Here is a 10,742-nt window from a genome sequence, read left to right as displayed (position 1 = left end):
TGGGAATCATAAGGATACCTTTTTTTAAGCTTAAAAGTGTATCCTGGAATTTTTTTAAACGTTTGTTTTTAGAATTTTGAATTCCAGATTCTTTCCCTTCCTCCCTTGTCACCCAGCCTTACTGGGAAGATAAGCAATTCATTCTAGGTTGTAGAAGTGTAGTTACACAAAACATTTCCATAGTGGATATATTGTGAAAGATTCTATATATATCCCTCCATCATATTCCACCCCCCACTTGTTCTATACTCTACTTTGACCCTGCCCATTTTCAAAAGGGTGTGCTTCTAATTACCTTCCTTCACAACCTCCCCTCCCCTCCATCATCCCCTCTCTCATCCCCTTCCCCCCCTACTCCCTATAGGGCAAGATACCCAATTGAGTGTGTATGTCATTCTGTCGCCTAAGCCAAATTCAATGAGAGTAAGGTTGATCCATCCCCTCTTGCCTTCTTGTTCTTCCCTCCATTGTAACAGTTTTCCCTTGCCTCTTCTATATGAGATAATTTACCCCATTCTGTCTCTCCCCATCTCCTCTCCTCTCATCTCTCAATTTCAACTTTTAAATATCATCCCTTCCTATTCAATTGATCTAGTGCCCTCTGTCTAAGCATACCTGTACACATATATACACACACTCACGTATGTATTAATACACACGTATACCCTCCTATATAAACATATATGTATGCACACACATTAATATTCCCTTCAACTATCCTCATACTGAGAAAATTTCATAAGTTACCATTATTGTTTTTCTATGTAGGCATATAAATAGTTCAACTTTGATAAGTTCGTTATTATTTCTTTTCCCTGTTTAGCTTCTCTTGCTTCTTGTATTTGAATGTCAAATTTTCTATTCAACTTTGTTTTTTTCATCAAGGATGCTTGAAAGTCCTCTATTTTATTAAATACCATATTTTCCCCTGAAACATGATACTCAGTTTTTATGGGTAGGTGACTCTTGTTTTAAATCCTAGCTTCTTTGAGCTCCAGAATATCATATTCCAAGCCCTTTGATCCCTTAATGTAGAAGCTGCTAGATCCTGTTTTATCCTGATTGTGTTTCTACAATATTCAAATTGTTTCTTCCTGGCTCCTTGTAATATTTTCTTCCTGTTCTGGAAATTGTGGAACCTGGCTCAAATATACCTAGGAGTTTTCTTTTTGTAATCTTTTTCAGGAGGTGATCGGTGGATTCTTTCAACCTCTATTTTGCCCTCTGGTTCTAAAACATCAGGGCAATTTTCCTTGAGAATTTCTTGAAGGATGATTTCTGGGTTATTTTCTTGATCATAGCTTTCAGGCAGTCCAATAATTTGTAAATTATCTCTTCTGGATCAATTTTCCAGGTCAGTGGATTTTCCAATAAGATATTTCACATTGCCTTCTATTTTTTCATTTGTTTGGATCTGTTTAATGGCATCTTGATGTCTCATAAAGTCATTAGCTTCCATTTGCTCCAAATTAATTCTGAAGGAAGTATTCTCTTCAGTGAGCTTTTGAAATTCTTTTTCAATCAGGCAAATTTGGCTTTTTAAAGCATTCTTCTCCTCATTGTCTTTCTGGGCTTCTTTGCCATTTGCATTAATCTATTATTGAAAGGTGTTATTTTCTTCAGTCAGATTGTTGACTCTCTTTTTATTATATTCTTGCATCATTCTCATTTCTCTTCCCAATTTTTCCTCTACTTCTCTTACTTGATTTTCAAAATCCTTCTTGAGCTGCTCCATGGCCTGTAAGCAGTTTATATTTTACTTGGAAGTTTTTGATGCAAGAGTTTTGACTTTGTTGTCTTCCTCCTATTCCATGCTTTAATCCTTTTTGTCCCCAAAAAAGAAATCCAAAGTCAGATTTCTGTGGTTGCTTTGCTTCCTTTCCTCATGTTGCCACTCAATTATATGACTTTTGAGCTCTTTGCCACAGTACAACTCTGCTACCAGAGGGGAGAACTTTATCCCAAATTGCTGGGATTTTCACAGCTGCCAGAGCTATTAGGAGGACACTTTCTCTACAGCCCCCACATGCTCTGTCACCTGGTCACACATCCCAGGACCTCCACCCAAGACAGCGATCCAGATCCAAGCAGGTTAAAGTAAGAGAAGTTACCCCTCAGAATAGTTGCTTGGCCCCCTATGATCTACAGGCTAGGCGTTCTGAAGTAGACACGTGGTGGCAGCTGCGCATCCACTGCACATCCACCATATTTCCCTTGATGCATGATACTCAGTTTTGGTGGGTAGGTGATTCTTGGTTTTAATCCCAGCTCTTTTGACCACTGGAATATCATATTCTAAGCCCTTTAATCCCTCAGTGTAGAAGCTGTCAGATCCTGTGTTATCCTGATTGTGCTTCCACAATATTGAAAGTGTTTCTTCCTGGCTCCTTGTAATATTTTCAAGAGGTGATTGGTAGATTCTTTCAACCTATATTTTGCCCTCTGTTTCTAAAACATTAGGGCAACTTCCTTGAGAATTTCTTGAAGAATAATTTCTAGGTAATTTTTTTGATCATGGCTTTCAGGTAGTCCAATAATTTTTAAATGATCTCTCCTGGATCTATTTTCCAGGTCAGTGGGTTTTCCAGTGAAATATTTCACCTTGCCTTCTCTTCTTTCATTGGTTTTCATCTGTTTAATAGTGTCTTGATTTCTCATGAAGTCACTAGCTTCCATTTGCTCCAGTCTAATTCTGAAGGAATGATTGTCTTCAGTGAGTTTTGAGATTCTTTTTCCATCTGGCAAATTTGGCTTTTTAAGGCATTCTTCTCCTCATTCCCTTTTTGAGCCTCTTTTGCATCTGGTTTAGTCTATTTTTTAAGGTGTGATTTTCTTCAGTCAGGTTGTTGACTCTAATTTCATAATTTTCTTGCATCATTCTCATTTCTCTTCCCAATTTTTCCTCCACTTCTCTTATTTGATTTTCAAAATCCATTTTAAGCTCCTCTATGGCCTGTAAATGGCTCATTTTTTCTTGGAAATTTTTGTTGCAGGATTTCTGACTTCATTTTCTTCCTCCTGTTCCATGCTTTGATCCTTTTTGTCCCCAAAATAGGAGTCTAATGTCGGATTGTGGTACTTGCTTTGCTTCCTGTGCTTGCTCATGTTGCCATTCAATTACTTGACTTTTGAGCCTTTTGCCACAGTAGAACTCTGCTACCAGGAGGGGGATCTTTATAGCAAACACTGTGGTTTTCACAGCTTCTGGAGCTATTAGTTGGGTGCCCTCTCTGAAGCATTCACATGCTCTGGCAAACTGGTCACACATCCCAGGAACTCTACCCTAGACAACTATCTAGATCCAAGCAGGTTAAAGCAAGAGCAATTACTCCTCAGACTGGTTACTTGGTCCCCCTACAATCTGCAGGCCAGGGGCTCTGAAGCATCCAGGTAGTAGCACAGGTCCATGCAGCCTCAACTGCCTCTCCCCCGGGTGCAAAGGCTGTATTGCACTCCCAAATTCCCTCTTCCTTCAAAGTCTACACTGACTTCTCACTTTGTCTTTGGCCCCTATGTGTTGATAATTCTGGAAACCAAAACAGCTGCTGGTGATCTGAAGTCCCTCCAGCCAGCTGCTGGTCAGGCCACTGAGAGGCTAAAATCTCTGGCTAGATTCGGCCTGGGCTGGGCTGCCAGAGTGCTGAGCTGGCCCCTTCCTACTGGCCTGCTGGGCTGTCTTCAGCAGGAGATTAGCTTCTCTTTGTCATTTTGTGGGTTCTGTAGCTCCAAAGTTTGTCTAGAGTCATTTTTCACATTAATTGGAGGAGGTGGAAGCTGGAGGGATGCGGAAGTCCTGTTTCTATGCCACCATTTTGACTCCACCCCCTCAATTTCCCTGTTTCTTAAGCCTTCTGTACAGAGTATTGCTTTCCCTATGCCTGGGGAAAAGTCAGGCATGTACACCCAGCTCCTACTTCCATTTCCCCCTAGGCATTTTTTTGAATCCTGGCCCTTCCACTAAATTACCTCACGTGTTTTTTATACTTTATTTGGAGAAGATTGTTAACTTCTTGACTCAGAAGTAGACCCTCTGTCATCACTCTCCAGCCCTGAAGCCACGTCCGAGATGAATCAACAATGGCTCCCTGTTGGCCAGAGTGTTTGTTGGTTATTAAAACCTGCCTAAAGGAATTGGGTTCTTCCCCTTTCCCAAACCCTAGGGAGGGTTCAGAAGTTTAAAGGCTGAAGCCATTCAGTGGTTTTTACAGCAATAGAAAGCTTCTCTCCTCATACTTATTCAGAGATCAACAGAATGATGTCAAGACAGATACAAGATTTCCTTCTGGTATCAATCTTGGTGAGTCAAACAATGGATACCTGTTTTATTATTTTTTCTAACCTTAGAAGTTTCATCTATTCATTTCTTTAATGTTTATTGATATTTGATCTTACATTGCTTTCATTTCTAAATGTAACCTCTCTCCTGCTGCCCAATAAATGGTACATTTTAAAACAGAATGAAAAGAAAGGAAAAAAAACACAATAGTTTAGTAAAGCTCATCATCAGACTGACTGTGATAAGTATATGCTATGTTTCACATTCATAGACATCCCACCTCTGCAAAGAAAGATATGAGTTGCATTTTCACGTCTTTTTACCTTCAACATAGTTCTGAAACTGTTCTATGTAGGCAAAGGGAGGGGAATAGATCATATTGTGAAAGGACTGAAAAATTTGGGGAGGAATGGGGTCCAGAGTAAGTAGTGAATGGCATAAGGAAGAAAGGTTTTCTGCAGAAAGCAAAAAGGCGGGGGATGGTATAGAAGTTTCCTTGAATATGAAATAAAAACCATTGATCATTACATTTTTTTTGTTTTTATTTAAATGATTTATAGGGAAAATGTAAAGGAAGGAACAGATGAACAGGTTTATCCTCTGTAAACCCAGAAGGGAAAACCCAAAACAGAAAGGAAGACACTACAGAAAGGCAGATAAAAAAAATCTCAGCATAGGAAAAAAACAATTCCTAATAAAGCTTTGCCTTTATGACTAAATGACTAGTGAAGAAAGCTGAAGTGGTAATTCCCATAGGATGTTTAAATTCATATATGGATTGTGAGCTGGAAGTGACCTTAGAAAGTCACTGAGTTCAACCCCCACGTTTTCTATATGCCAAACTTGCCTCCGTAAGGGAAAGTGACTTGTGGAAGACCACACAGGTAGTGAGAAGTAGAGCCAGGTGTTTTACCTCCAAATCTAGAAGCCATTCTTTTACATCACCTTTTTCACCCAGAGTAGAATATCGGATCAAATATTAAGTTCACTTCTGGCGCTAAGAATTTTATTTTTTTAATTTTTATTTTTCCAAAGAAAGAACTTAAAAACTCATTTCCATTGTGAGTAACTGACTAAAACTTATAGAATAAAGTGAATCTGCAAAGTCAAATGTCTCAGAGAAATGTCTTTCCTCAGACATTGGGAAATGGTTTCCAATTCTTTGCCTGATGATTTATGCCTATTTCCTCTACCTTTCCTCCTCTATTTCAAAAATTGTGCCTTGATTTTCTTTATATTTCTTGGACATTTTAAAACAGAATGAGTGGTGGAGGGCTTGTCTACCTAAAATTATTGTCTCAAGCCCCCATTCCAGGGGACTCTCCCTATTGCTAAACATTAGTGAGAAATTATCCACTTTCATTTACCTAATTAACATTAACATTAACTTTTATAGAGTGACATTTACCAAGAAAATTTAGCAAATTTATAGTTTCCTCAACTTCGTGAATGTGCACTTTTTCCTACACCATCTCAGGCTCTGTGGAGAAAAGAATGAGATTTAATATAGTTTCTACATAATGTTCATCCCTTCAATTAAACTTCCAAATGCAGCATGGTTAATGGATGGATTAGTATATGTCCCTGCTAGAGTAGATCAAGCAACATGTTAATATATCTCTGTTCTTCACTGTCTGGCTTCTGGTAGATCCTTAAATGAATTCCAGTTCCTGGATTTCTGCTTGGTTCATTTTCCTGACCTTTTGAAATTCACAAGGATATCAGAAGCCCTAATCTTCTCTATCTGAAAAGATGACAAAATAGAGACACAACAGAGACATAAGTAAAAGCATGGCCATAACTTCTGAGCTTCATACTAGCACTAGTGAGTAAGGATATCTGAAAGCACCAAAATGCTAAGGACCCTGTGTTTGTTTGTTTACAGCAAACAAAAAAGAAACATATTTGAATGTTTATACATTTTTTATACCTTTAGATGATTTCTCCTAGTTCTGTTCATTGTGATAATGTGGTTATTCTTTCTATGTGACAGCCCTTAAAATAGTTGAAAACTGAATTCATCAACTAAATCTTAACTTCTTTAAGCCAAATATCAATACTTCCTTAAACTAATATTTTTTGACTCTTTAAAGTCATTTGAAATTATTCTCTTCCTCCTGTAGGCACAGTATATTTCAATACTGTTTTTAAAATATGGTGACCAGGATTGAGCACAATATTCAAGATGAGGGCTGGATATAGTTTACCAAAAGTAAAATTTCTTTCATTTTATTCTTTAGGCTTCTTTGTAGACATTCCTACATGGAGGATAGAGACTTGAGGGAGCAAAATTTCCCTATTACCTGCTGGACAGGTTATTTTAACTAGATTTCCAAATTTATAGGCCTTTCTGACTTTTGATTTTGAAGGGACTTATTGGAAAAAGATGATTAAGTCATAGAACCTGCTATAGAACTTTTTATCTAGTTTTGTCACATCAATGATCGATGTATTTGGGATGTCATAGGGTTGTGAACTCATATGAGGTGCTTTTGTCCCACTTACCCATGTCCTCTTCCCTCTGGTACACTGGTGGTTTAGTGATTTAGATGGATTATGGTAATGGATAGCTAAGAATGTATTCCCATCTCACCCAAAACTATTATCTCTCCCATGTGATACTGCGGTAAAACAGATCTTATAGTGTTATTTTCATACTGATATAGGATACTGAACCTGATGAGACCTTAATAACATTTGCTGACAATTAAATTGAATGGAGGTGGCTCAGTCTTCCTGGTAAATTCCTTGTTCAATATGTTTTTATCAGTGAAATAAGGGATCATGTCATTCAGGTTTGCATAATTAAATAATGACTCAGAATTGAAAGACTAATTAACACACCGAATGATTGTCAAGTTTCAAAAGGAATTCAAGATGAGAAAAGAATTAGATTAATCTTATATGATAAAAGGAAATACTTATAAGTGTAAATGTTTCATACTATTGCTAAAAAAAATCTATAAATATAGTTAGGGGAGAATGTGATTATCAAAAAAATTCTTATTTTTTTCCTTGTGGAATACAAGCTCACTATAAGTCAATATTATGGAATAGATAACAAAAATTATATTTAACTTTAAACTGATTTAATAGAAATAGGAGGGAGGTGATAGGGTAACTGTACTCTACTCTGGTGAAGCACAATCTGTAATATTATGTTCAATTTTAGATGTCATATGTAAGAATGAATAGTGTCATTGTGCTGACTTGGACACATTGGAGCACTTTCAGGAAATATTGACAAGAATTGAATCCTTTCCTGGGTAGGTGGAAGAAATAGAATATTTAGTTGGAGGGGAAAAAATGACTTGGGTACAACATGATAACTCTTTTCAAATATTGGATGCTTGTCCTGCAAAAAAATTTCTAAAGAGCAGAACTTGGTAACATTGGTAGAGGTTCATGATTTGAATAATTTGAATCAATGTAAATATCAGCTTCATGAGAAGTAGGCCTATTTGAAAGGGGAATAGCCTGACTTGGGAGACAGTGAGTTACAGATCACTTGGGGAATTTAGTTGGATTCTGTGTCACTACTTGCTAAGTACTTGATAGAGCAGATTTCTGTTCAGGCAAGGGTTTTATGACATACTAATCTCTGAAATCCTGTCAGATTCTGAGATTATTTTATTCTAAATGTATTAAAAAAAACAAATTTTTCCAATATCTTTCTAGGAATACAGAAGCATGAAGTGATATCGTGTGACGACTGAAAGTTCTTCAGCAAAGACCATAGCAATCTGCGACTACAAAAAGGATGCCCCATTCCAATGATACTCAATTCCATCCTCCCTTTTTTATATTACTGGGAATTCCAGGACTGGAAAATTTCCACATCTGGATTGGATTCCCTTTCTGCATTGTATATGTTATTGCCCTCTTGGGAAATATCACCATATCATTTGTGATACAGACTGAGAAGACACTTCACCAGCCCATGTTTTACTTTCTGGCCATGTTAGCCACTATTGACCAAGGCCTGTCCACAACTACCATTCCTAAGATGCTAGGAATCTTTTGGTTCAGATTGAGGGAGATCAGCTTTGAGGCTTGTGTCACACAGATGTTATTTATTCATTTGTTGACTGGAATGGAATCAGTTGTGTTGTCATGTATGGCTTATGATCGCTATGTGGCAATCTGCAATCCTTTACATTACAGCACTGTCCTCACCAACAGGGTGGTGGCCTTGATGGGCATTGGGGTGGTGGTGAGGTCTTTTATCACAGTGATTCCCTTTGTGTTCCTGATCCTTCGACTTCCTTTTTGTGGAAACCATGTCATTCCTCATACCTACTGTGAACACATGGGCATTGCTAGATTGGCCTGTGCTAGCATCAGAGTCAACATGGTCTATGGCCTGTGTGCTATTGGGACTCTACTATTGGACATTGTAACTATAGCTATGTCCTATGTTCTGATTCTCCAAGCTGTCTTTCACCTCCCCTCCCAGGATGCCCGGCTAAAAGCCCTGAGTACATGTGGATCCCATGTTTGTGTCATCTTGGCCTTTTATACTCCAGCCTTATTCTCTTTCATGACTCACCGCTTTGGGCGGAATGTCCCACGTTACATCCATATCCTCCTGGCTGATCTCTATGTTGTTGTCCCACCCATGCTTAACCCTGTCATCTATGGTGTTAGGACCAAACAGATACGGGAAAAGGTATTAAAGATGTTATTCAACAAATAAATCAGAATTGGAACTCTGACATTTTAATTTACACTTACCAGGGATGCTTAGGGAATATTCACAGGCTAAAAATAGTGATCATATCAGGATATGCCTCTTCCTAAGAATGATAACCCAACTCTTCTCTTGATATCACTTTTTAAATACTTCTGGTGATACAATTTTATAAGAAGCTAATTACCCCATTGGCCTGGCCACCAGAACACCATGGTAATGAATTCTAACAACATAAGACTAATTCTTCTGAGCTGACTGTCCATATTGTGGACCCTGATAGCTGCTCTAATGCCCCTGTCAGGGATGGTATTAGCCTTTTGAATTCAGAATGGCTTCTTCCTTACCCTCACCTGTTAGTAGTTTTTGAAAAAGCCTTATCTTGGCTTCCCTCAATCACTGGTTGTGAGCACCTCAAATGTTAAAGCTAATGGCCCTTGACCCATTTTCACTCTGATTGTTAAATTACTTTCATGCCTTCTCTTATTCCTTCACATTATATTCTTTCACCAGTTATCTTCTAGTTCCACACACATCCCCCCCAAAAGAAACAAATAAACAAAAACTTGCCCTTATATGTACAAATTTGTACACTATTTTGGCATCTCTGTTTCTCTTTTTTTATCAAGTTATTTACATCCTAAGAGTGTTTATTATTTTTTCCTTTCTCCACAAGGAAAAAAAATTCCATATGGATGATTAACTTGCAGTCCTTGATGTCCTTTCCATTATTATTTACTTCTAATTAATAGTGAAGGCATAGGAGTCATGTCAGTTTCTGGGATATTCTCCAGATAAAGGTGTGGAATATTTAACTAAAGAATAAATTGAGAAGGGAAGAGAGGTATTATATAGTGCCTAATATGTGCCAGGCCCTGTGTTAAGTGCTCTAATAAAAAAAAATCTTATTTGATTCTCACAACAACCCTGTGAGATAGGTGCAGTTATCACAATTTTGCAGTTGAAATAACTGAGGCAAATAGAGTTTAAGTGACTTGCCCAGGGTCACACAGCTAACAAGTGTCAGAAGTTAGATTTGAACTTATATCTCCTTGTCTCTTGGCCTATAACTCTATTCACTTTGCCACCTAATTGCCCATATGAGAAGAAACAATAGACAATTATGTTATTCAAAGCAGTAAAAGCAGGTCAGGGACCCTGTGAAGGAATGCTAGACAACATATGAGATCATGAAGCCACTGACACCAACCGAAAGAAGTTGAAACTGAGATAGTTTTCCTTTAGAGGAGAAGCTAGGTATTTCTAAATAGATAGGAATTCAAGAAGAAAAGTAAGGAAGAGTAAGAAGGTAAAAAAAAAGTAAGTAATGGGTGAATGGGAAAGGCAGTGTGAATAACAAAGGATTTCTGTTCAGGGGTTAAGAAAACTTAGTGTATTCATTCTATACCACTGTATATGCAGAGGAGATGATTCTGTGTAGACGAAAAACCTTTGCATGAAACTAAATAGAACTAAAAAGAACTCTTGGACTGTGGCTCCAGCAGAATAGAAAGCTTCCCTGTTGAATAGGTCCATGAAGTTCAAATCATGGAATGAGAGAACCTGAGTAAAAAGATATCTCAGAGGCCACCTGGTCTAAATCACAACTAGACAGGAATCCTAGTCATTTAACCTCCACTTAAAGGTCTCCAAAAAAGGGCACCCCACTTCCTCCTCCTCTATATGACATAGTTATAATTGTTGAAAATTATAATTATTTCTTCACTTTCAGCTGAAATATTGTTCTCTGCAACTTCTAACCATGGCTCCTAGCCC

The 10,742-nt window shown here is 37.8% G+C and overlaps 1 protein-coding gene across 1 annotated transcript; it reads left to right on the top strand.

The window, feature by feature from the left end:
* Positions 1 to 4,133: 4,133 nt before the first annotated feature.
* On the top strand, positions 4,134 to 8,979 carry LOC138177662 (olfactory receptor 52E2-like). Its single transcript, XM_069108873.1, has 2 exons — positions 4,134 to 4,297; positions 7,955 to 8,979. The coding sequence occupies exon 2, from the start codon at positions 8,037 to 8,039 to the stop codon at positions 8,970 to 8,972; it is 936 nt and encodes a 311-aa protein (XP_068964974.1). The 5' UTR covers positions 4,134 to 4,297; positions 7,955 to 8,036; the 3' UTR covers positions 8,973 to 8,979.
* Positions 8,980 to 10,742: the final 1,763 nt, after the last annotated feature.

This window comes from Petaurus breviceps, unplaced genomic scaffold (genome assembly GCF_028583685.1).
Source record: "Petaurus breviceps papuanus isolate PSGF00001 unplaced genomic scaffold, PetGlider_PUasm1.0 90444, whole genome shotgun sequence".
NCBI classification, from domain to species: Eukaryota; Metazoa; Chordata; class Mammalia; order Diprotodontia; family Petauridae; genus Petaurus; species Petaurus breviceps.
Note: the sequence above shows the minus strand (reverse complement) of the source record. Positions and strands in the feature narration are given on the sequence as shown.

Bases quoted from the DNA above. Each gene is read 5' to 3' on its own strand.
- LOC138177662 (XM_069108873.1), top strand. From the start codon at position 8,037: ATGCCCCATTCCAATGATACTCAATTCCATCCTCCCTTTTTTATATTA.